The 27,874-nt window shown below is 41.6% G+C and overlaps 1 protein-coding gene and 1 pseudogene across 2 annotated transcripts in view; one reads left to right on the forward strand and one right to left on the reverse strand.

Annotated features, from left to right (window-relative positions):
* Positions 1-22,063, forward strand: part of LOC134402314 (translin-associated protein X-like) — a 47,735-nt pseudogene extending 25,672 nt beyond the window's left edge.
* The window catches only part of SCHIP1 (schwannomin interacting protein 1), a 111,158-nt gene extending 83,944 nt beyond the window's left edge, over positions 1-27,214 (reverse strand). For both annotated transcript variants that reach the window (XM_063132033.1, XM_063132032.1), the window contains exons 1-2: positions 27,158-27,214; positions 26,114-26,812 (exon numbers count right to left, since the gene is read on the reverse strand). In XM_063132033.1, coding sequence (XP_062988103.1) covers positions 26,114-26,806 — 693 coding nt within the window. In that variant the 5' untranslated portion in view covers positions 26,807-26,812; positions 27,158-27,214. The remainder of the gene's footprint in view (positions 1-26,113; positions 26,813-27,157) is intronic.
* Positions 27,215-27,874: the final 660 nt, after the last annotated feature.

Below are 27,874 nucleotides of genomic sequence, written 5' to 3' on the forward strand. Positions count from 1 at the left end.
TAGGCAAAGATTTAAATATCATGCATCAAAATAATTTGCCTCAAAGTTTTGATGTAAGGGTTTTAAAAAGCCATTGATTTATTCTTCAGAACCTATTTAGTTTTGCTTCTGGCAAGAAGAAAAGGGCAACATCTCAGACAAGATTGCTTGCAACATACCTTCTTAAAGCTAAGTAGCAAACAATTTTATTTTTCTTCATTGAATGATTTTAAAGAAGAAAAGTTAGATTGAAGACCTGAGGGAGAAAATCAGTAGCCCTGACATAGCCAGTGGTCTATGGAATCTTTGACAACGTTGATAGCTCTCTGTGACATGTTTGCAAGACACTTTGAGGATAAAATCACTCACATCTTTCATGATCTGGACTGTCCAATTTACACTTTTCAGTCAGTGGAGCACTGTCTGGTCCATTTTGTATGGATGATTTTGAGTTGTTGAAGACCGTGGATATAGCGAAGTCCAACAGGCCACCTCTATGCTTGACCCTTGTCCATCAGAGTAAATTACATTTAATAAGAACCTAATGTCTGCCTTAAACTAGGAGGTTATTAATACCTCACTGAGGATTCATTGAGTGTAGTGATTTGGCCAGTTCTGAAGAAAACTAATCTGGATCCCAGATTGCTATTCTTTAGCAAGGGAGATACAGCAAAGTGCTCAAGTAGGTGGCTATTGGGCAACTGCAGATATGCTTGGGTAGAGCTAAATTTCTGGATCCATCTCCGGAAATGGATCCATCTATTTTAGAAGTAACACTATTTTGGTCTCCTATGTCAAGAGAAAGACAGGGGGAATGAGACCTTGTTCATTCTCTTGGACCTCTCAGTGGCTTTTGATACCATTGACCATGATACCCTTCTGGATAGTTGGGGGTGGATTTGCAGGATTTGCAGGCACTGTTTCATAGAAGTGCACCCCTACTTCAATGGGCAACTCTAGAAGGTGGTGCCGGAAGACATTTGCATGGCCCTTTGGATTTAGCATTTTGGGGTGCCACAGGGTTCTTATCTTATCCCCTATACTGTTTAACATTTATATGAAACCGCTGGCTGAAGTCATCCATATATATGGATTGAGGTGGCACCAATATGCTGGTGATATTTGGCCCTCTCACTCTCTCTCTCTCTCTTTCATCAAATCCAGGAGAGGCAGCCGATGTTTTGAATTATAGTCTGAATAAGATAATAGGCTGGATAAAGGCCAATCAACTGAGACACAATCCAGAAAAGGCAGAGGTACTATTAGTTTACGTCTTCATAGGCATGATATGCAAACTGTTCTAGAGGGACTTGCACTCCCCCTAAAAGATCAGGTTTATAGTGCAGGTGTACTCATTGATCTAACATTGTCATTAGAGCCACTGGTGGCTAGAACTGCTTTTTATTACCTTTGGCTGATAAACCAGCGGCAATCCTACCTAGACAGAGGTAGGTTGGCTACAGTGGTCTATGCTTAGATAACACCCTACTTAGATTACTATAATGTGTTGTATTCAGGGCTACCTTTGAAAGTGGTCTGGGAACTTCAGTTAGTTCAAAATAGGGCTGCACATTTGTTAACTGGGACCAGACGATTTGAAGAAACTACACCAGGTGTTTTGACAGTTACAGTGGCTTCCATTTCATTTCCAGGCAAAATTCAAAGTGTTGGTTTTAACCTTTAAAGCTTGGAGCCAGGTTACCTGATTAAGGTTCTCAACATATACCTGTCTTCTGATTATCCATATCCTGAGGTAATTATAAGTAAGTATATATGGAGAAGGTAATCCTTCGAGGAATGGTGGGATATAAAATATGATATTGTTATTATTAATAATATTGTCAAAGAATCATTCCACAAAGAAACACTTGTTTCTGAAGAAATGTCCAAATCAATCTATTCTTCTCAATAGCAGAAACTGATACATCCTTATTTTTGTCTAATATATGAGATATCAGCCTGGTTTGTGGAATCTGAAACACTGGATATTCAGATCAGCAGAAAGTGGGCAAGCCAAACTCATTTATGATGAAGTGCCTTTATCCGCATGAACCTGTCTGCATGCATAGTCCCCTAGGCCATGTAGCCTCATAGTCCTGAATTATAATACCTGCCAGCCAGCGTTTTTGTACCAATCTCCCTTAACCTGGTGCCCTCCAGATGTGTTGGACACCATTTCCATAATCTCCAGTCAAATGTCCAAAGGGTGTGCTGGCTCTAGATGATGGGATTTTTAGTATTGGTAAAGGCTGCTTAATGAATTCAGTGGGCTTGGTTAAAATCAACTGACTGAATCGTGCTACAGTGCAAGTGACAACAATTCATGTTGAGTATAAGATTATTAGAAAGCTCTTGGAAAAGGTAGTTTTCCAAAACTTTGTATCTGAAATCACAATTTCAGCATTTCCTAAAATGTGGCTATTCTTAACCAGTTGTACTTCACCTAAACATCCTAGTTTTCTTAACCATCTGACTGTACCATTAAGTACTATTTTATATTTGAAGGGGAGGCGGGGAAAAGAGTTCTTTAAAGCAGAAGGTCTTGGAAGCATACAAACAGATAGAACACTTGATTCTTAAGTTCATAAAAGAAGTAGCATTGACAGATGGTTGAAGGACTTGCTATCAGAAGAAACAGAAGTGAGAAATATGCCCATATGGCTGGCTGCATACTAACGCTGTACTCTGTATTTTGATCATTTTTTTTCTAAGCCCAGTTCAACATATTTCTTAAATTATCAAAGAATAGCACACAGAAGAACCTGGCCCAGTTTTCATGGAGGTGGAAAACCTGTGACTGCACTTTACCTCTTCAGATTGCAAGTGGGGGCTGAATGCTCCCTCTATACAAAAAAAATTACTTGCATATGAAAAATGAGCATGCCAGGGACAAAGTTTGTCAGAACGCTTCTTTCTAACACCTAGTTTTTGACAGGGAAGGATTTTTTTTTAAGCAGGGAGGATCATTCAATCATGTCAGCACCTTTCTGCAGTGGTACAACCCAGGCACAGGCCTGCTCTCTTAGCAAGGACTAGACCTAGGAGAGATAAATATCTGACTCTCTCATAACACCTTCAATTCCCTGGAAAGAAAAATACTGGCTTGGATCCTAAGGTAAGTTAATTTAGGGAGGGATCATATGGATACTGGGGATATCCCCTCCAAGACCATAGACAGAACTATGACTGAGGGGGGAAATCACCACTCAGGTTTCCCACCCCTCCCAGCTGATACTGAAAAGTCCACAGCGTTCCCTCTCCTGAAGTCAGAAGGTGAGGAAATAGGCATTTATGGGGCAAGACCGTGGGCAGAGAGGAGAGATCCACAACACTCTCAGTTCCCATCCTCACCCACAGCCAGTTAAGTGAGCTGGATGAATTCAGACGTTCATCTAGCTCTAGATGCAAAAACAGAGGATGGGGAGGCTGAAAAATGCCTCTGCTACTCCTCATGCCCTGAATGACTCTTGGTGGCAGGGCACAGGATATATAGAGGACTCAGAGATTGGAGCCTTTTGTCAACAGGTGTCAGTCCTGTAGGACTGCACTGTGCTTTTTATATTGTATTTTGTATTTGGGTTTTTAGATTATTGGTTGTTTTATCATGTTCCTCATGGTTTTAATTTTTGTGAATATTGAGCAGTATAAAAATGTAATAAATAAATAAATGAATGAATGAATGACGTTCATAGAAGGGAGGTTTTCTGTCCCCTTCTCCCCATGCAAAGACCAGTACCTCTTGAAAAGCCTCACTGAAGGGTCAGGGCCCCCTCCAGAACAATGTGGGGTAGGGCGGGATATGTGCAACAGCTGGGACAGGGGAATCTGAGGCCCCAGCAGCCCCTATTCCTCATCCCACAACATTTAGTAGGGCCTCCTGACATGCTGGAGATGGTTTTGGGAGGATTCAGGAGGGAGTAGTAACAATAAAACTGACATGCTGCGAACTTCTTTAACTTAAGTTACGATCAAAGCCCCTGGGCCTGTTCACGTGATCACAACAGGGGAAATAAGCTACCATGGCTCCATGGCTTTGTCATGGGTTATGGAGTGGCTTGTTACCAAGGGTAACAAGCCACTCCATAACCCTACAACAGCCCATGGGTTCTGGGTAGCTTGTTATCCAGGGCAGCAAGCCATCCTGACCAGGCTAGCATGACACGGAAAGCTGGGTTGACGAGGGTAATTATATTATCTCCTCAGCATGCAACTAGCACACGTAACGAAGGAAATAAGACACTGTGGATTATTGTCTCTGCTGTGGATAATAATAATAATAATAATAATAATAATAATAATAATAATAATAATAATAATAGGAAATGTTTACAATGCTGAAGGAGGACATATTGTTCACCGTTGTTGTTGTTTTTAATCTTTAGTTTGTGGGCAATTCTACAGGGCATGACTAAATTCCTTGCAGGGTTTTGTTTTCAAAGACACATATATATATATTCATCCTTCACTTACATTATAAATCAATACATTTCAACAACAGTTGCAAAACTGCCCGGGGATTAGGGCAGGGAAAGTATGTTGGTGATGTCATAGGTTCTAGCTAATTGTTGTCTACCAGCTCTCTGCAACACAAATCAAATATTCATTTCCCCTTCAGATAATCAACTTTTCCTTGGTTCAGCCTGAACCACCCACAAAACCTGAATAACATTTGAGGGCTTACCAGAACTCACCCAGAGACAGACAAAATATACATACATTTCAAGAGTCACAATGGCATGATCAGACCTCTTAAAATGTCATGTTGGTCTTCACTCTTTATTTGTGGTTTCAAAAAAATCATCTCCAACTCTATGTGGGCCATACTGCTTTTCTCCTTGTAATATTTATTTTATCATGTTGTGTTAGGTACCCTAAGGACTTTGGGCATAGTGAATCATATTTATTATTTACAAGCTTTGTCAGCAGCAGTTAACCTGTTTGCTCTGGACATGCAATTATTCCCAATACAAGCCCAGCCTGGCATTTTCAATGCTGATTGCTACATATGGAAGATGCTTCATGCTTCACTGAACCTACATTTTCATTAAACTTCTCCCAGTTTACAAACGATTGTTAAAAAGACTTTACTGTGTGATTTTATATTATAGCAGGTGTTTTGTAGGCTATTATGTTGCTGCAAGACTAAAAGTTAATACCTCACTTTCATACTAATGTTTGCATTCCATAGTAAAAAATAATAGTTTTGTACTGTGTATGCCGACTGAAAGCATTATAAATCCTAACCATTTTAGTTGTACAAGTTACTAAAAAAAAAAAAAAAAAAAATACAGGTTATACCACATCTGGAACTCTCTTCCAGAATATTACACATTCTTACTTTTCTCTCTTTCTCCCTGCCCTCAAAAGCCACCTTTTCTGCAAAATCCTTCCTTAAGTGTTCAACGCCAACCATAATGGAGCTTAAGTACACATAAGTGTATTTGCTCACCATCTGCTGTTAGTTGTGTCCCTCACATTCTTTTCCTCCCTCTATTTTTCCCTTCACTGTTAAACTTTAGATTGTAAACACCAAGGAGTAGAGAGAGATCTCCCCAAGCAGTGTAGAACATGCAAAAAACCCAAAACAAAAAACACTAAATTGCAATAACAAATAATTGTAACAAATAATTTTTAAAAAATCTAAATTTCAACAATTAAGTTTAACTCCCTTCCCACAGCTACTCTTAAAACAGCTCTAAAATGCATCCTGAAAACACATCACTTAGACTGACACACAAGCCATGCCAACAACTGCATAAAGAGCACTCCGGACAAGTACTCAAAGGACAAAGACCAGGGAGTGCCCACAGGACAAAAACCTGGGAGGGTAGAGCAGTAAGTGCCCCTAAGTGATACTCTCTGCCATCACCCCATCAGCTAGGGGTGAAAATATGCCAAGCAGTGTCCTACCCAGGAAGTCCAGAAAAATCTGGAAGTCAATCACATCAGCGCTACTGAAAGCTCCCAAAGATTAAGCAGAATTACACTTCCAGCGTCCTTATATACACAGATTATAAACCAGGGCAACTCTTGTTGTGTCTATACTGAGCCATGCGCTCATGCCTGGGTATAGAAAGTCCAGCTCATTCAAGATGCACCACTATGCATTAAATCGCATGGGCCCCAAATGGCAAAACGGAAAACAGGCTATAATTTTTCAACTTATCCAAGATGAGGGAGGACTTTGTTAATTTGTTGATACATGAACACCATCTTAGGAAGAAGCTCCATCTCCGGAGATCTATTGACCACAGCTGTAAAGAGTATATTTAACAAGTGCAATACAGATTTTAGTAGCTAAGACTGGAGTGCCTCAAATCTCTAAATATCACATCTAATTCCTTGAGCAACAAAAGTTAGTACAAATCTATCGAAGCTGGAGAACATAAAAACCTTGAATGACTTTTTATTTTTGCTTTGTTTCGTCATTGTTGTAATGAGACTTATCTGATCACATTTAAACTCAAGCATTAATAAACCCAGACATTTCCTTAAGTCATCAGGCTATAAAATTATCTCAAATTACATATAAATATAACCTTTCGTCTGCTAGAGATGGGAAAGGGTACAATACCAAACCATTAACTTGAGTGAAAATATTTACATTGTCTTTACATTGATATGCCAAGGGTATCTATTGTCCGCTTTCAGAAAACAGACTGAAGATTAATTATATTTTCCTTGCAAAATATATTCCAGTTTTAATGTAATGCATAGCTACTTGCCCCACAGTTATTTCAGTAATAAGCGAAACCATTTTCCTTATCACAAACTAAATTTTGATGACATTATTGTAGATGAAACTCAAATGGTTTTATCAAGCTATCCTTCAATGCACCATCTTTCACTATATACTATATGAAATTGTCACTTACCCAACGATGATGAAGTACAGTCAACTGATTTGCAGCCATATTGCATAGTCAATAGGCAATTTGCAGAGTATGCTTATGTAGCCATGCTCATCCATTTATAATAAGTGTTATAGTTAACACAGAATAGTATAACTTTCAATAGAAATAGGCTGAGCATGCAGATAAAATGAGCTAAAAGTTTATAACAATGTCTAAAGGACCTATGTTGTTGCTACATGCAAGTTTATATGGCATGCAACCTATAGACATTTTTCCAAAGACTTCTTTTCTCGGAGCAGGACATACCTTAATAAAGGCAGAACTTTGCCAGCCTTATTCAACCTTTGAACTGATTGAAAAGTGGCCAAAGTGCAGCACCTCCTCCTACAACAAGCTCCAGATTAAATCAGGTGTGTGCTCTTAAATTCAGTGGCCACATTCCTCCGTATTGAGACACGCTGGACAAAAAAACGCACCTAATCTTAGTTGCCTTCCAATTAATCTTACACTGGAGCAGGACTTGGGAATGGAGTAATTTTAGTGCTCATGCCAGCTTGTAATAATAATAATGATGATGATAATAATAACAATAATGAGCTAAATGGAATTAAATTAAAAGTTTACAGGTTTCTAATGGCGAGAGAAAGACATTCAATATTTACCTTGTTGGCTGATAACATGTATGGCAGTGGTAAGGAAGCAGTGGATGATGCTGTACAAGGGACAAGCACCCACCCTGAAAAGGTGGCAACATGGCTAGCTACCCCTCCTCTAAAACTCACCAACTTGAAACAGCTAATGGGATAGAGATCGGGCAAAGGGAGTGAAAGAGTTACCCATTAGGAGCTAAGATTTGGCTTGGAAATAGTTGTTTTCTGCCCTTTATTATGGGCAATAAAGGTTTAGATTCAATATTTTAAACCAGGTCCCTACGGTTTAGAGATGAGAGTTCATTTTTACTTCTTCTAGGCTAAATACACCCAGCACCTACTTCTATTCTGTTCTATACTTCAATTTTTGCCATGAACACAATGCATTTCTCAACCAAAAGGAAGAAGGGGAAAATGGTATCCTTCAGATGAATTCTTATAACCATGAAAACTCTCAAAGTGATACGGGTTTTGAATGACAGAGGACAGGAGTGAAACATGTGAAACAGAAGCTAAGAGGGTTTCTCTGGAAATACTTATCTTGGTTACGAATAAAATCTCTCTCTTCTCTCCCTACCATGACTTGCATCACCCAGGAAACTGCCAGCTGATTCAGGGCAGACCAAAGGGGGAAAAAGTACGTCTTCATACAGTGCATAATTAATGCATGGAATTTGTTGTCACAAGACTCAATGAAGACCTTAGGTGTTGATGATTCAGCCAGTGATTTATTGGTAAATTTTGAAGGGCATGCACTCATACTGACAGTCCCTTTAGCTGTGCCCCATCAAGGAAAGTCCAAAAATTCAGGGAGCTGTGTTGGCCCATATCAACAACCCAGCTCTAGCAATGATCATCTCTGCCAGGAGCAGGTCTTTGATAAAGCTAATGGCTGTTAATTACGCTTTCGAGAACATGGCACCCCAAAAATACTTTGTATTACAACATTAGGTTGGTGGGGAAATCCATTCCCCAGCCCCACCATGCTGTAAGCTAAGCTCAGAGGGAACAAGGAATTCTGAGCAGGTTGGCAGACATCATCAGCATCCCTAATAAAGAAATGCCAGTGCTGCATCACTGAGAGCTTAGGCTCCACTACATCACTGTACTCAACACACTCATGGAGGTCTGTTGATGGTTATTAGCTAGGATAATAAAATAGAACCTCAATATTTAGAAGCAGTATGCCAATACCAGTTACTGGGGAGCTGGGCTGTTACTTTTATGCTATACTTATAGGCTTCCTGGAAGCATCGAACTGGCCACTGTGGAAAACAGAATGCTGGACTAGGTGTACCTTTAATGTGATCTAGTAGGTCTTTTTTAAAAAATCTAAGTTCATATTTCCCCCCACTTAAGATGAAAAACTGTGAAGTTCCTATATGTGGCTGATTGCCTATTTTCAGCGGTGTGGGTCACAAGCTGAGCAGACCTACTCTATCATACTCCGCCCAGACAGCTTCGGCTATGGGGTGGTATATAAATGTAACCAATAAATAAATAAATATCCTCCAGATTAGCTTTCCCTAACCTGGTGCCCTCCAGTTGTTTTTGACATCAATTCTCATAAGCCCCAGCCAGCATGGCCAATGATCAAAATTTCTCAGAGTTATAGTCCAAACCATCTGGAGGGCGCTAGGTTGGGAAAGGCTGCCTTTGGCTACTTGTGGACAAACTTACATTATGGAAAAGATCATATAAGTATATCAACTTCACCTTTTTAAATGTTCCTGCAGTTTTCGCACATGTATCATTTTCAGAAAATATCAAGTCTATTGATTATAATTACAATCCATGGAAAAACGATAAAAAGAATGAAACTAAACCTATTAAGGCTAATGTTGATTTTGTAAGAAATATTACTGATGCTGAGAATGTGAGGGGGTTATTTCCTATTCACACAAAATGATCTTATTACACCCACTACGGAGTATAATAAATCATGCAATGACACGTTTGCTATTCTTTCTAATGTAAGCTAAAAACTTGGAGTTGCCAGTAAAAATGAAATAACGACAGCAGTTTTTCCACTGCTGAATGGTATTACTTCACATTTGTTCCCATGAAATGTTAGGAATAATGTTTCTTCTGAAAGGTTGCAGTTGGCAGAAGTGGAATAAATATTCAATAAGTGGCTTACCTATCATACTTAAGCATCTTGGAACCAAGAATGCCACAAGTTTAGAAGGTTCATGTTTCCACACAAAATGGAGCCATGCAACTTCTGGGGATAGTATCCAATGTTAGTCCTACATTAGAGTAGACCCATAAATGAGACTTGTTAATCACAACTAAATTAAGTCCCATTCATTTCAATGGGTTTGATCAACGTAGGACTAACATTGGATACTACCCTAGGAGCTATGGGTGACAGGAGTAGCCATGTGTATTTTGTTCATGTGGCCTATTCCACTCACATCAAAAGGGTGAGAATGTGCGCTCTTTTACATGTTAAGAGTCCAAGTATCTTCTGACTGGGGGAGAGGGAAACATTTGGTTGGGAAGAAATCATATCATGGATCCTGCCCAGATAGGCATTTTATCCAACTATTAGCAGAATGAAATGGAAAGAAGATGTAAGGAAGCAATTCTGACACCAATGCTATAACATATCAGTCAGCCCACAGTTTATCAATTTCAAGAGACACAAGGGCAAAACTCTGAGATTTCGACTGTTGGGTGGACAGCTTTCTTAAAGTTCAATGCCAAATGTCACCAATCCGGCAGATGGCAGATCCGCCTTCTATCCCACAAAGGTGACAATCCCATCAACTCTTCCCCATGCATCTAGAAACTGTCATTTTAAACAGTCCTATTTGAAGCATCTCAGCTTCCCAGTAGCAATGAAAGCATTGCTGAGAATTTTTAACACTTCGAGCAAAGTTGAGAGCAATGTAGGCTCAAATGTAGCCCTGCATATTTTTAGTAATCTTTTATTTTTGGTTCAGCCACATCATTTGAAAATGTTATGTTGCAATGACAAAAAATGGATATTTATACTACCTGGTCATCATGAAGGTGGGGCTGACCTGGGGCAGAGGGAGGCAGGAAAGAGAAAATCTACAGATTCTCTCTCTTTCTGCAATCTAAATAACTAGAAACATTCCAATTCACAGTTAGATTTGGCTTTCTTGAGCTCATGGTTCTTCCAGCTCATTTGCCATTCCTGCATATAATGGAAGTTTCTGTTGCACCTGTGATCTCATCTGCTGGATCATACCGGGTTACAGCAGGATTTTATCCTGGGATGTCTAAGTAATCTGTGCTTCATTGTTACCTTCCTAGATCACATTTTTCTCAAGAAGAATACACTTGTTAAATTCCATCCTCATATGCGCTGGACGGCAACTCCCATGATTCTAATTGTTCATGCTGGCTGGAACAATGGGAGTTGCAGTCCAGCACATCCGGTGGGCTCCAGGAGGAGAAGGCTGCAGTAGAACAATGTCAACCCAGTGTGTGGCAGCTGTAAAGAAGACAAGCAAGAAGGCATTATAAGAAAAGAAATTGAGAATAAAACTGCCAGAATCATACTGCCTTTATAAGACAAGATACCCTGGAGAAGAGGCTGATGCTAGGGAAAGTGGAAGGCAAAAGGAAGAGGGGCCGACCAAGGGCAAGATGGATGGATGATATTCTGGAGGTGACAGACTTGACCTTGGGGGAGCTAGGGGTGGCGACAGCCAACAGAAAGCTCTGGCGTGGGCTGGTCCATGAAGTCACGAAGAGTCGGAAACGACTGAATGAATAAACAACAAAAATGGTGTGACCACACTTAGAATACTGTGTACAGTTCTGGTCACCACACCTAAAAAAGGATATCATAGAGCTGGAAAAAGTGCAGAAAAGGGCAACTAAAATGATTAAGGGGCTGGAGCATCTCCCCCATGAGAGAAGGTTACATCAACTGGGATTGGTTAGCTTGGAAAAGAGGCGAAGGCTATCAATGGCTACTAGCCCTGATGTCTGTGTGCTATCTCCAGTATTCGAGGCAGTAAGCCTGTGTGCACCAGTTGCTGGGGAACATGGGTGGGAGGGTGCTGTTGCACCATGTCCTGCTTGTTCATCCTTGGCCGATGGCTGGTTGGCCACTGTGTGAACAGAGTGCTGGACTAGATGGACCCGTGGTCTGATCCAGCATGGCATTTCTTAAGTTCTTACAAGTTTATATCCAAGGAATAGCTGCAAAGTAATGAACATTAAATATGTTTGGAGGGAAATAGGTCTGATAAACAACTCTTAAAAATGGATTTTTTAAAAAAAATATAATTAATGGCCTGCTTCAGTTGCATTTCATCCCTCATTGACATGCAGTGTGTTCAGCAGCATGGGCAGCTCTGTTTTTAAGTTGAGCTGGAGATGTCAAGCCACCAAAGTCGCCACATACATATCTTTTTATGTTTATTGGGGATTATGCTGACTAGCATGGCAGCTCAGTCCAGAAGGAATTTTTGTTTCATCTGCATATGTGAACTTGGCATAGGAATAGTGATTGTGTGAACAGAAGAAGAAAGAGCTGGTATGATAAAAGGCATAAATGTATAAATAATTATGAGCATGATCCAACCAAGTTAAAAACTTTTTAAACAGGCCTGACTTTGGCTAGATCATGCTGTTGTTATATTTTCTAGTACAGAAGTACTTCTCCAGTGTGCTGCCCTTCTCCCCAATGAGGGTATTTCCCCTAAAGTTTTCTTGAAATTCTGGAAACCTCAAAGTTCCCCCAAGTTTAGTAGAACCTTCTTTGTGTGCAGAGTTGATGTTGTTTTTGCTACATAACGACTGCCACATGGAGAATTGAGATTGCTGTTCGTATATATGATAAACAGGAATAATAACATACAATATGCATGTCGTGTTAAAAAGGAAGCAGTAAATATTTACAACAGGAAAACTGTAAATGGCAAAAGAACAGATGTTGTGTGATGAGGACTATTAAGTTGTGCAGTTAGACCAAAAGGTCTGTGGCGTAATTACTACACATCCTTTTCTGATTGGTTTTCTTGTGTAACATATATTTAATCCCAATAAAAAATATAAGGCCTTTGTGCACAGTCAAAGCATGCCCCAGCCTAATACAGGTTTCCCCTTTGTAAGACATTTATTTTATTTAATGTAATTATACTTTACCATTTATTTCTTTATTGTACATGGGTACTGCTCAATCTAATACAATTTTTAAGCAGTTCACATACAAATACTGTAAGACCTCATTTAAAATGCATACGTGAAGGATTTTGGACCTTAGGCCCATGGGCCATATGCAGCCCACCTGCGGTCCCAATCTGGCCTTCCAGGGTTGCCCCGATGGCCCTCTCCCTTCCCCCTGACCACCAAATGTTGGTGGTTTCCCAGCTTTTGTGTGTGTGTGTTTTCCCCATTCTAAAAGGTTGAAATGCCTCTCCTAATGCTTAGTTACTGTTTGTAAGAGCTTTAAGTTAAAATAGGCTGACATTTTATTTTGCCTTTGGCCCCACCCACCACTGGAATGCAGCCCCCAAAAGCTTGTCCAAAATTGAATTCAATCCTTGGGCTGAGAGGCTCAAGAAACCTGAAATGCACAATGTGTATTGTTAGCCGTATTCAATATGATGTTTTGTGGGTGTGTGCTCAAGGGGCGGTACTGCTGACGAAACTGTGTTGCAGGAGAGGAAAAGGGGGGAAGGATGAAGAAGGGTACACAAGAAGTCCACAGCAGTGAAAAGTTGCTTCTGAATTGACATGTGTAGGATTGCACTGTAACAAATGCAATCCTATGCATGGCCTACTCGGAAGTATTAATAAAAATGATTAATAATAATAATACTCCTTTGGGTTCAATGGGCTTACTCCCCAATGAGTGTGCAATAGAACTGCAGCCTTAATCAGTGGCACTTCCTTCTGAGTAAACATGCAGGCAGTTAGAGTGCGATCCTACGCAAGTTGAGACAGGAAAAAAGGCTTGCAACTTCATTGAAAACTTGTAGGGTTTGCGCTCTTAAGCACTGGTTGAAACTTCTGCCAACAGCCTGTTCCTATGTGTGTTTACTAGGAAGTAAGACCAGTTAAATTCATGATCAATGGAGGAGGAGTTCTCCAAGTTCCAACAACCAATAAATTGAACGGGGAGGTACAAAGGAGATCAACGGGCGGAGAGGTGTAAGGACGACTGAAATGTCAAAGTGCACAGGTATAAGTCCTCAGGCTTCCACATACTATGGAAGCGAAGGGGGATAATATGAGGCAAAGCAGGGCAAAGGTGTAGGTGTGATGGAGCTCATAGTTATGCTTAAGTTTCAGTGAGTCTGCTCTGACTAAATCAGGGACCAGCCCCATGTGCTCATTTTCATTAAAAAAAAAGCTTCATTTGCCAATTTGGCAGGGTGTTGCTATTTATTGTTTTACTATGTACAGCACCATGAACAATAATCGTGCTATATAAATAATAATAATAATAATAATAATAATAATAATAATAATGTAGTTTTAACCTTGCAAGGTTTGTACCTGCTACATGATCGTATCTTAAAGACTCCAATATGTTACTATCATATATATTTTTAAAAATTCTACATGGTATAATTTTAGTAAGAAAATGCTATACAATAAAGCCTACACCTGTACTTTACATAACAGGGATGGATTTAAATTGACAGCATAGAAACTGGAATTTCTTTGAACTCGCCTGTGCTGTGGGCATTGTGATAACACGGTTGTTGTTTTTAACAACAACAAAACATTTCTGGAACATCTTGGATGTTCAGCAGTTGAGAGAAAGGGGATTTGTGGAAGCTCAAGCAGGATATTTTAAGTCACTGAAGTGTTTCAAAGCATATGTATAGACTTAAGTAGGGACAAGGTGAGAAGGAATTCTGGAAATTTTCCAGAGATGACTGCAAAAAGCTTTCAGGCAAGGAAGATGTGTGAGGAAATTCTGGGCAAAACAAAGTTAGAGAGCCAAAAACTGCTCCATGGCTTTTGGGGTGCTGCTGAAGTAAAGAAAAGGTCTTGGAGAATTTGACAGGCTTTGTGAGTAGCTGGAGGGATTTGAGAAAAAAGTTGCCATAGTGCTTCGTGCTTTTAACATGAAGATCACATATGATGATGATTACAGTGAAAATTTATTTACTTATTTATTACATTTTTATACTGCCCAATAGCCGAAGCTCTCTGGGCAGCTCTCAAAAAATAGATTTCATACTACTTTTTGTGCAACCATTGGCAAAGTTCAAAGCCAAGAGCATTGCTGTTGGGTCTAGGCTGCGACCATAGACTATTGTACCTAAATCTAAACCTGGATTTGTTTTTATTTATATTTAAAGGCACGTTTTCTCACAAAAATGCCTTCAAACTGGTTTACAACATAAAAACACAGTATTATTTGGGTTCTCCAACCAAAAGTTCCTGAAGTTGGTTACTAGAGCTGGAGTCTGACATGCAGCAGTCAGAGGTCCTGCTGTGTTGTGTCCAGGCGAGGGGAGGATAGGCTCCTAATGTTTTTATACTAGGCCTGGCCAATCCAAAAGCTTTCTACTGCCTTCCAATGACATGGCCCAGTGTTGCACGTTCCACTGCTTTCAGTTCCTGAAGAGAGCTTCATGGCTTGATTGAACACAGTCCATGGGTAGCTCTCTAGACTAAGCCCCAGCCTCAGATCAAGCCAGGCCCAGTATCAGCACACAACACCCTTTGGCCCAAATGCCCTGGCAAGGCCCACCGCTATGCTGTTACCTGCCCTGGATTCCCTGCACCTCACAGTATGGCATAAGCTGCCATTTTAATTGCCCACAGTGTTGATCAGGACACTATGGGAAATTTAACCAGTAGCTCACACTCAACATCCAGTGCCGATCACAGCTCTTTCACTGCCATCAAGTAACTTCTGCCAGGCCCTTTGTTATATGGAGAGGTCTACCAGAAAGACCTCTCCTAAGGGCACACACAAATCTGAAACCAGCCCTGGTTCAATCCAGGTAAACAGAGGATGGGAGTTGCCTTTGTCAAAGCCCTTGAAGAAAAGATGAGTATCCTAGAACTAGCCAGCTAGCAACTCATTATTGTTAACACTTTGTGGTATACCGCCATTAATCCTACTCTCCAGCTATCAGATGTTACATGGAATAAGGTTTAGAGGCTTTGCTGATGGAAAGTTTTTGCATCTGCAGCAGGTCAAGTGTTACTTCTGGTGAATTTAATAATGTGACTACTCTGCCTTCTACTAAATCTTTTAAATAAGTTCCTTGCAGCTAGAAGTCTGCTGGCTCATCAGAATGACTTCAGGAACCAAATATGAAGGAACCAAATGTCTGCACTGTCACATTATTGAGCATTCATTTCAATGTCATGTTAATTTAACTTGAATCTTCTTAAGGCAAACCTAGGGCTTCGCATAACCTCCAGACTGAATTGCTAAAAACTTCCCCAGGTAGAAAAGAGTTTAAATTTGGATGAGTTTCAATTAAATGCACAACATAATCTTACATTAATTCTGGGCCTCGTACGTAGACTCAATTGACGGTGACTTCGGTGCAATCTTAGTGAATGAATGAATTCCTTTATTTGCATCAGCCACAGGCCTTAGCATTTGAAATGAGATGTACAAAAGAATAAAAGCAAGATTGTACCTGACCAAAATTACCCAAGTTGCATTCTAAAAAAATTACATTAAATACAAATTCCAGAATTAATACAAGTCTTTACACATAAAATAGGAATAAGTAAATAAAACAAATAAACTTCTGTTCAGTCAAAGGAGCTGTAAGAAATTAAGAGTCTGATAAGATGGTAGATCTTATTTTGATAGCACCTGCTAAAAATCTTGCAGTTTTTGCTGTCACCTGCTAATTTTGGTCTCCGAGAAGGAAAGACACAGAAGCAATAACTGACTGCCCTGGAATAGATAACAGTAGTGGAGTGATCACCTCTTTCCTCAAGTCTCTATAAAAAGTACAAAATAATAATACATGAGCTATTGTTTCGATACTGCCATCTCCACATGGGCAGATAAGGTTTTCCAATGGGATTCTTTTAAATCGGCCCTCAAGTACAGCTGATGGCAGTATATTCAGTCTTGCATAAGTAAAAGCTCATCTGTATTTTAAAACAGTTAAGTTTTGCAAATAAGATACCAATGTGTCAAAAAGGTGGGATGGAAAATAGTCATACTATGGACAAAATTTTCTTATAGTGGCCAAATTGTTCTGTTGTCCAATATCATATAGGCATTGTCTAATTACATCTTTTGCTTTGCTCAACCCCAGAGTTAATAAATGTTGTGGTGATAAACCAGAGGACTAAAGTTTTAAAGTGATGGTCTTCATCCAAATGCTCTCATGAAGATCCTCCAGAACCAAGGGGAGTAAACCATTAGGACAAGTTCAGCCGAAGCCAATAATTAAGCGTCCTGGACCAGGCCTGTAAACTAATGGCTAAGATCAAGTGTAGTATCTTAAGTGTATTTACTTGGAAATATGTAGTGTTCAATAGTGCTTGTTTCCACGAAACTCTGCTTAGCACTGCACCCCAAAGGCTAACTAAGATGTACTGGTCAAATATGTGGATGTAAAGCTAGACTTCTAGCTGCAAGGAGAATGAACCAGTTGCCCTTTCCTTCCTTATTTCACTGCACTTCACTGATCTTAATCAATTGCTTAAGTGTGGAGTAGTGGCTAAAGTGTTTGACTGGGAGTTGGGAGATCCGGGTTCTAGTCCCCACTCAGCCATGGAAACCCAATGAATGACTTTGGGCCAGTCAGAGACTCTCAGCCCAACCTACGTCACAGGGTTGTTGTTGTGAGGATAAAATGGAGAGGAGGAGGATTATTTACACTGCCTTGGGTTCCTTGGAGGAAAAAAGACAGGATATACAGTAAATTAAATAAATAAATATGTGGTTACCCTGCACATTTAGTTTGGCCCTTAGTGTCCGCTCCCTATGTTATGTCTGGTACAACCTATGACGCGCATACTCTGGTCCACCTGTTTTGCGCCTCCCTTCCTCTCCAAAATTTTTGTGCATAAGAACATAAGCACCTGCTGAATCAGACCAAGGGTCCATCTAGTCCAGCACTTTGTTCACACAGTGGCCAACGAAGTGGTCAGGGACCAACAAAGCAGGACACGGTGCAACAGCACCCTCCTACCCATGTTCCCCAGCAACTGATACACAGGTTTACTGCCTTGATAGCAGATAGCACACAAGCATCAGGGCTAGTAGCCATTAATAGCCTTCGCCTCCAGGAATTTATCCAACCCCCTTTTAAAGCCATCCAAATTGGTGGCCATCACTACATCCTGTGGTAGTGAGTTCCATAATTTAACTACACGCTGTGTGAAGAAGTACTTCCTTTCATTTGTCCTGGATCTCCCACCAATCAGCTTCATGGGAAGACCCCGGGTTCTAATATTTTGAGAGAGGGAGAAAAATGTCTCCCTATCCACATTCTCCACACCATGCATAATTTTGTACTTTGTGTTTGATTGTTTCCAAAATGTGAAGTATGGCTAACCATGTCAGATTGTTTAACCCCTTAAACTGTTGCATCAACAAACGAGTTTAACATGCATGATCATAACATTTGTTAACTGTGAACAGGACTACTTAGAACAAATGTGACAAATGTCCCTTTGGCAAGATTAAATAAATCCAAATTCTAACAACCCTTCCATACTACACCAAATACTGAAACATGTATAGACAGAAGAGAAATGCAAGTCTGTTCCATACTGACAAATCTACCATTCATAAATTCCTCCTCCAGGTGATTTATATGTTGCAGCTGAACAAAAAAGGAATTGCTTGTCCTCCAGACTGGAGCCAGGATGCTACAATTGTTGTAGAAGAAACAGATTAAGTGGTAAAAGGAATCTTGCCAAAGGGACACGAAGAACTGTAATCTCCTTCCAGCACAGGCAGCAGAGCAGGAAAGAGACTAGTATTCAATTCACTTGTACAATATAAAAGGAAATAACAGGCATAACTGAGGAATGCTTGATTTGCTGTTTTTGAGTCCCCAACCAGCATTTCCTCCTTCAGTTTAAGAGCTGCCATTATTACATATTGTGAGAGGTCAAATTTTACATGCAACATCCCACACAAGTGGCATAATACTAGGAAAAAATGCTATTTTATTAAATTTCAGCATTTTCTGTTTAGCATTTATGTAACGCATTTAAGCATTCAAATTGCTTCCCAGCCATTCTCTCACTCATCCTTACAATAGTCCTAAAAAGGGGGCTGACATGAGATCTGAACCAGAACATTTCAACACACGCCTCCCAAATAACAGTGGTGGACACATGCGTATCTTAAAAAACAAGCAAAGAGAGATACCGCTGAGTTTCTGAACCAGGTCATTGAGCTCAAAGGTATCAAGAAGCCATACAGTCCAAAATGTCACCCAGTTAAACAAGCAAATTATATGCTTGCCTGGTACCCTATCACCTTATGTTCTTGGGAATGAGAAAACGAAACTGGTACTTCCTTTCAAGCATCAACCCAGATGCCCCAAGACCATATGGTTAAAACAACAACAAAAGAACTAGTTGGCAACTAATGTTCCAATTAGCATATTTGCAGAATGCCATGGGAGCTGTTTCCCCATTGTTTACTCCTACATAGCTCTGGCAAAAACCTCTATAATGGAATCACATGGGTATGCTGAATGTCTTGGCTCTTTCCTATGCCCCTTCCATTTCTGGTGTGGGAAGGAACTGTGCCATTCAGCTGGCCCACACAGTCCTTCTTGCAGACAGATTGCCAGAACAGCCTGAGACCAGACCTTTAAGATCTTCAATGGGTCCTCTTGGATGCCCCAAATCAATGTTTGTTGAGGGAAAGGACCTTTTCTGAGGCATATTCCAGATTCCAGAGCTCTCTGCTTAGGGGGGCCTGCCTCATGCCTTCCTTGGTGGTCTTCTGCTATTGCTGAGGTGAGGAACCCTTTTCAGCCCAGGGTCTGATGGCATTTTGGAGAAACTCCACAAGTAGTGGGCAGTGCCAAAGGCAAAAGTGGGTACAGCTAAAAATATCCACATACATCCCATTCCACTGTTACCAATTAACTGACAGAAGAATGTCTACTTAGAAGTATGTGTACCATGTCTACTTGGAATCAAGCAGGAAAGAATTGCTCAGCAATCCTTTCAAATAGCATTCTATACATAAACATCTGCATGTGCACTCATATCTAGTCATAATAAGCAGGGCAAGCTATAGCTGGACAAGGCTCAGATGGAAGCAGGGCTGAATCACTCAGCAGCACTTTCAAATAGCATTTCTCTTCAGAAGTAAGCACTAGCAACATTTGTACTTCTAAACAGGTCAGTCCCCTGCATGCTTGCTTAGGAGTAAGAAGGACATCACGTCTATAGCTGAGAGAAGTTTGAGAGACAGCATGTTTGTGTCAGTTTGAAAGACACCCCTCCACCAGAAAATGGAGAGCAGAGGAAGAGGGGGAAATTAACTTCTCGAGTACCTGGAAAAAATATTCGGGAGGAGGGTTTTTTGGGGGGGATGCATTTCCCATTTCCAGAACAGTGTGTCTCCTCCTATATATCTATAAAATAGTTTTTCTTGGAGCTGGCAGCCTTCTGAGGCTATATTGCACAGCTAGGAGAAATCCTTGGAGCCTGAGAGAGAAGATAAAGGGCATCTGTCCTTTATCTTTCTCCATTCCTGAAACTCACCTGCTAAGAGGCCTGAACAGCATTACAAGGCTCCTGTACCAAACTGCCTGCAGCAATGAACTGGACGACTTATCTTTGTGGGTGGGAATATACTGCAATGTTTCCTCCCATCAGTACATATCCTATATACTAAAAGTGAACTCCTTGACTCAGTGCGGATAATTAAGTAGCCAAAATGGCACCATCCACAGACAAATGGGAGGAATCAGCAGGCTTGGGGGAACCCCAAGGTTTGCAGAAGTACAACAAAACTTTAGGGAAAACATGATGGGGGTATGGACCACCCAAACAATTCAATGTATACTGAGCATGCTCAGTGGCCATTGAATGCTAAGTGTTTTTTGGGGGGGGCACTCAGAAGAGGGGTATGGAATGGAATTCAATCATCAGAAAAAACTGCAAGTTTAAAAGACCAGAAGATAAGACTTTCTTACCTTGGTCCAAATTCCACAAAGCCAGGAAATTGGAGGCTAAGGCGGATGCCTTATCTGATATTCTCTGTGATCAGCCATGATGTTGTGCTTGCTTTCAACTTACCCTCCATGCACCCACACTTTTCCCGGGTTTTTCAGTCCACTTTTCCCGGGTTTTTCAGTCCCAAATCCTAACGTCTGCCTCATCTGAAACATTGTCCCCGCTGACAGGGATCAGTCCATAGAGATCCTGGCAATAATCAACGTCTCCCTCCATACACACCCTGCACATCATGACAGCAGGAATTTTGCTAGTGCATAGTCAGTACCAGCTCTCACTCTGGATACTTATAATCAGGAGAAGTCAGATGTTTACTAGCATGAGAGAATGAATAGGGATCCTTTTCTGCTCTCCTACATAGATCCTTGACACAATTACACAGCCAGTAAGAAAGTAAAAAGGTGCCCTTCTAGTAGTCTTTTTTTAAAAAAAATATATCAAAAAAACCCATTCATATATCTGTTTAAATGTACATTCCAATAGCCCTTGTTTAATTTTCCTGCCTTTGATGCCTCTGGCATTTCTCTTGATTTTCCCCTTCACATATTTCAGCCCAAAATGAGAGCTGGGGAGGCAGGGTAGGAACAGGTGGTTTTAGAAAAAGAAACATGACTATTTTCCTCACAGTCATTGGAGAGAACAGCATTAATTCTTCTTCGGTTGTGCTTATGCCCTTCAAATCGTTTCAGCTGGAGCTTGATACAAGACATGACAAATGGGAGAGGCCTGAAATACGAGAGGCCTGTGAAACTTAGTCATGATAGAACTATTGGAAAGCACAAGGCCCATATTCTTACTGCAGAGGATCACCAGTGCTCCCAATGGGGAGGAAATAATAACGGAATCTGATGCCAAAGTAGATGATGCGAGACAGATGATAAAGCAAATAGCAAAATAATTGATAGGGGAGGATATGTATCAGTTTCATGGGGTCATGCCCTGAAATCCTTCTTATATAGGGTGGGATACAAATGTCTTAATAAATAAATAAAATAGGTCAGCTTTCCCCAATGTGGTGCCCTCAGACGTGTTGTATTGGCTGGGGATGATGGGAGCTGCTTTCAACATGTCATGAGAGCACCAACAGGCAGCTGATATTTACAGAAGAAGAGGAAGAAAGGACACCATCTTCTAAAGTCACAATAAGCACCCCCATGAAGGTGACTCCTCCAGATTGTGGCCAGTTTAACTGAATGGCCAGTTTAAGTGGAAACCTGATGCAGATGTGCATCAACAGCATTGGCAACAGTGACACAGAAGCCCCATTTAAGCCTACACAGCTCCTGCATCAGATCTATGATGGCTTTTCCTACATTGGCAATAATGGACATTACGAAGTTTCTAAAAATCTCTATACCCTGTAAACATAGTTTGGATACAGTGGTGAATCCCTGGAACATATTGAAAGGCAGGGGATCTGAGATACCAGCCATATGCTAAAATAAAAGTATTACTTATTGTAATATTACTGAGAAATGATAAAGTAAATCTTACTGGAAGTTGCTGATTGACAGATTTTCACTTAAGATGTTTTACTGCTTACAACCACTTCAAAACACTTAGTTGCTTTACATATTACAAGAATTTGACCAATTACCACATGTAGTTTATAATGTGATGGTCCTACATGCAAATTTCTTCGCATTCCTAGGTTGGGAAGTTGCTATTGATGGCAGTTTCTCAAAGTATGAACATACAACAGTTTGCACATACATCTTCTACCCTTTATAGTCTATGTGGATTAATTTTAAGATTTTCTATGGGAATTGCATAATACAGCCTTCTTCAACCTGGTACTCTCCAAATGTTTTCAATTACAACTCCCATAATCCCCAGGATGCATAGCCAGGTTGGGGAAGGTCAGTATATGCTATGAAGAAGCCTTCAAATTCACAAGACATCCAAGTGAGATTGAATAGAAGTAAATCAAGGAAAGATTTGCTCTAGCATGTTTGGGAAAGAGAATTAAGAAAAAAATGTTAAAAGGAAAATATTTGAAACACAAAATGAAACTGAACTTGCCAAGTTGTGTAAGACATGTAACTAGGCTCATGTAGCATTTGTATTATTCAGAAGAGTACGAGACCAATGGTAGAAGAATTCAGTGTTGTTTTAAATTAGCAGATCCTTAATGTACTTGATATCGACATTTTGGATCCATGGCAAAACCATCTTATCCCCTTTTTATAACAATATATCCACCTTCTATTTGTAGTCCGATGATGCAGCCACATTATTTCTGTGATACACTGATAGATCCTCAGTACTGCCAGCAGAAACCCTATGTAAAGAAATTATGTGTATGGCTTGGACTTTCATCTCAAAAGGATCATATCTTTCCTATGCTGGTTGGCTGGGGAATGCTGGGAGTTGTAGGACTTTTTTTTCCTGTTTAAGCATGCATAGGAATATGGCTTAAGAATCTTCTGATTATTGCACCTGCACAATATTATTATTTTGCTTTTCTGTTGAAAACACCCAAAGTGTTTCAAAGCACAATTGAAATCATGCACACAAAATTAAAATGTACAGTGCATAAACAATACTGAATAGCAATGCTAAAACATATGATTTGGGTTGCACTTCTGAGTAGACATATGTAGGACTGAACTGCGTGAGCATCAACACATAACTTTTAATAAAAAAGTATATCATTAGGGAGCAAATCAAGAGTGTTGAATCTCTTTCGGTTTTTCGGGCTCAATTCCATTTTGGAGAATCCTTATTTATGATTTACTTATTTATTTATTACATTTTTATACCGCCCAATAGCCGAAGCTCTCTGGGCGGTTCACAAAAAACTTCAGGGATGCATTCTGGTGGTGGGAAGGGCTGAAGTCAAAAGGGGGGCATCAAAAGGCAAATGGGAGGACCAAAAATATATTTATTTATTACATTTCTATACTGCCCAATAGCTGAAGGGAATATATCAGCATATGTTTTAAATTGTAGTAAACTGCCTAGAGAGCTTTGGCTATTGGACGGTACAGAAATGTAATACATTTTAAAAAATCTCATCAAAGACTGAGCATCTTCAAGAAGTGTTATACAGATGAGTTCACACATGCATCTGTATCACTCAATACTTATCAATTGAGGTTGGATGTCTGAAACTATGCCACAGAACATCCACCCCAAAAAGCTCACACATTCTCAATGAGTATTACCATTGCTTTTACATGTGTGAACCAGCCTTAGAATATTCTAGTTTCAAGGATGATTCAATTGTTCAGGACTGATCCTGTCTGAACCACCTTAAAGTTCATAGTTTGAAAGTGCTTCTGTGTTAAAAAGTGAAACGCACCATTCAAAACAAGGCTTCTAGCCTGGAAGTAGTTCATTTTTATAAGGTTGCCAATTTTTAGGATGAAGGGGTCTTTTCAAAGAAGAAGCACCCTACATAAAATTTGTGGTGGTACAGTCACATAATATGACTGTATCCTGTCAGTTTCTAAGGGCGCAAGCACATGTATACACAGAATAGGGTCTGGCAACTCCCAGCATGCCTCAGCTAGCCAGGGCAATGTAGGGAATGCTGGGAGCTGAAGGACTTTTACATTTTAATTTATTTCACTTCTAATCCACCCAATAACTTATGTTCTCTTTTTTTGCCTAAACATGCATAGGATTAGATGTTAAACCTCTGAATTAGAGCTTCAGTAAACTCTCTTGGGGGAAGATAATGTAATTGGGACCTTTAAACCAGGTTGGGGTTTTATGAAGCACTCTCTCTCACACACAGTTGTATCATTAGAATTTCAGACTGTTGCTGCAACCTATCTTGGGCCTTCTTCATTATAATACAGACTAAAAATCCAAGTAAGCCTCAAAATGATACATTTTGGTGAATGCGCTCACATAAAAATCACAATTCATTAATGCTTGAGGACAGGCAATGGAGGGCCTTTTTACCACTAGAGCTCCGAGTTCAAATTCTCAGTCAGGATACCAGTAAAAATGAATTGAACATTTTTTGCCCCAACTCATTAGCAAACAACCACTCATCTAAAAAGTGAAAAAGCAGATGACACATCTACCACCACAACTCTGGCTGGTGGGAAGCAGTCCATTTGCAGAACAACATAGGAAATCATGCCTCAGCATCATACAAAACCAGACATTTCGGTCCTTAAATTATGTCTCTAAATTCTTTTACCTGTAAGCAAAATAGTCTTTTCCAAAACACAGTTCCCAAAACTAGAACATACTTAAAATGCAGCGTCATCAGCATCTCCCACTGTTCAATCTAAACCTCACACTGTTTATTGTTTGAGTGAAAAACGATGGGATACACAGCTATATCATTTGACTTTAGATCTGATAGGTTTTTGTTTTTCAAAGGCATAGTGAAATTCAACTCAGGAGGACATGGCTTTTTCCTTGAATGAAATGAACCCCTCCCCCCACCCCATATTTGTATTAAAAGCTGGATGCTAAGAAAAAGGCCAGCTACATAGCAGCTATTAAAAGCAGAGACAGGTGACATTGGGAAGCGCTTCAGTGCCAGTTCCGTTCTACCAGGGGAAAAACAATACAGGTCCCCTTTCCTTTCCTATCCTTTGCCCTTCCCTTGCTGGAGGGAGCTATGCCAATTACGCTGCAAAATGAAGTTACTTACCCTCCTGCCCTACAGTCAAAGTGCACTGCACCCAATCTCCAGAAGCCGGAAGACTCTGGATCCTCAAGTCACAGCCCAAGGCAAATTATCAAAATGACAAGCATATTGTCATGTTTGCATAGTCATTAGCGAGATTAAACGAGGCATCCTTAATAGGCCAAGGTGCACATTAAAAAAAGAAGCAGCAAACAACTAGTGCTGTATCTTTGGAAGGCAGCTGCTACATAGGAAAGCATGCATCTAAATAGTACAAACCCTTTTCGCTGGGGCAAATCCACAGTGGGACATATACCAGCTTGGCTAGGATTCCTGCTTATGTTTTCTTGCTCTCTCCTCCTCCTCCTCCTCCTCCTCCTCTCTTGATGCCACCCACACTGTCTGGCTTTTCTGAATGCAGCCAGGTGTCCCTTCGATAAGAAACAGGAAGTAGCTCAACCCCCCCCCCCCTCTTGTCACACAGATTCCTCCTCATTTCCTAATCTTCAAGGCCAGGCCAGGTCAGAGTCAAGCAACTCCCCTCCCTTGCGGAACAAAGAGCCCACGGACAGCAGTTGGAGAGCTATTCTCTCTCTCATACACAAAACACACACAATATGCAGCTTCTCAGCAAGCATCACTGGTGACATATTTGGAGGGAGGAGGGGGGAGAAGGACAAACCATCCCAATCCAAGTAACCACAGCTGCCCATTTGCAAATTGCCTTCTATGGGAATAATAATAAAAAAGCCTTCCCTCAGGGAGGGAAGTGACTCACTGTCTGCTCTTCCTAACTAATAATTCCAATGGCATTAACACTTCCCTCCTCAGACATGTCTTGGAAGGTTTAAAAGTGGGGAGTGGGGGGGGAGGGAGAAGACAAGGAACCAACTTACTGAGGTGTAGTTGCCCTTTTGGCTCCGGATCTCTTGCTCTTGGAACTGTAAGCCTGCCAGGTGTTTCTCCAGCGCTTCCCAGTCCATAGTGGGCAGCTGAGTCTCCTGCTCTTTCAAGCCAGTCCCTCCTGAAGAGTTCTCCAAGGGTTGGAAGGAAACCAGCGGCCCCCCGTTGCTGAGCCTGCTCCCCGTGCCCAGGGTCTGTTGGCCTTTCTGGAGGCGGGGGGCTTTTGTGGAGCCCCCGCTCCCTTTGTGTCCAGTCCTGCGGGCGGAAGGCACCACGTTGGCATTGTGCCGGAGGTCCAGGGGGTGGTGTGGGGGCGGGTGATGCTGAGGAGGTGGGTTGCCGTGGGGAGCCGGGGGCGGCATGGCAGGGGCGGCGAGGCGGGTCCTCCTCACCTCTTCCAGCTCCTGTGCTAAACTCCTCCTGGCAGGGGAGGTTTTGGTATAGCAGCGGGCATAGCCCCCGGCCTCCTCCTCCTCCTCTTCTTCCCACACATCAATCACCTTCCTCTTGTTGTACACCTGGAAGTCCTCCTCCTCCTCGTCCTCTTCTTCCTCCGAGTCCTCCAAAGCAGCCAAGTCTAGGCTGGTAGGGGATGGGGAAGATTTGCATTCCGAGCAAGGGGTCACTTTGCTGGAACTGGATTCCGGGCTGGAGCGGCTGCTGCAGGGGTCGCTGCCTAAATCCATGCCATCCTAGAGGAAGGGAAGAAAAGAGAGAGACCCTGAGCATCAGAAAGGACTTTTTCTCTTGCTTGGCTGCTGCTGCTACTACCACTGGAAGAACAGCCCCGCCAGGCACAGAAAGCACCAGACACTGATTTTCCTCTCTCCAGATGCTGCCAGACTCTTAAAGGAAAAGAAAGCGGGGGAAGGGAAGAGCTCTTTGGGGAAAGGGAGGGCGAGTCGCCGCCACTTCCCCAAAGTTTTCTGCAAAGCCCCCGCACCCCACCCCACCTAGGCAGGGCATCTGCAACACTTTCCAAGAGGGATCTCCAAATAATAATAAAAAGGGGTGGGGGATGCCTGTCCTCACCCCACCTAGAAACGAATCGGGCACAGCCCAGACGCCGGCTTTAAGGTCGCAGGGCGGAGGGGCAGAATCAGCAGCAGAAGCGCCGCCAACAGCTTCTCCCAGCGCCGGCGGCAGCAAGTCCTGCCCCGCAATGGCACCGGAAACTTCCCGGCTCCCTCGCGCCCCAGCGGCGAATACGGAGATACGCCGGCAGCGCAGGAAAAGAGGAGGGAGGAGAAGAGCCGGGGAGCCCTCCCCACGCCGCCAGCGTAAGGAGTCAATGAGCCAATGCCGTGCCCACATCGCCCCCTGCGGTACAGTCGGAGAGATCCCGGCAAAGACGGCGCGACGCGCTCAGGACTGCTGCTGGAAGAAGACGGGAAAAGCCGCCGCGAATGCAGAGGCGTGGAAGAGAGGACGAGGAGGAGGAGGAGGGGCATGCAGCGTGCGTTCGGGGTGGGTCATTTTAATTGCGCCCCCCCCTTCAGGGGTCTGGCGTGCGTTCAGTCTGTCCTCGCTGGACTGCGCAAAAGCGACAACTGCTTAAAAAACAAAGCACAACACAAAGTACATAAAAATGAAAAGGTGCTAGTCCATGTGAGGAAAAAACATAATCAAGATGTTGGGCAAGACCTTTATCAGGACCCACTAAAATTCCACAAAAATGTGCAAGCTTTTGATTTGTCCAGAACTCTTCATCAGGATAGGCCAGGGGTAAGCGACTGGGGACCGGATCCAATCGT

Source organism: Elgaria multicarinata, chromosome 8 (genome assembly GCF_023053635.1).
Source record: "Elgaria multicarinata webbii isolate HBS135686 ecotype San Diego chromosome 8, rElgMul1.1.pri, whole genome shotgun sequence".
Lineage (NCBI taxonomy): Eukaryota > Metazoa > Chordata > Lepidosauria > Squamata > Anguidae > Elgaria > Elgaria multicarinata.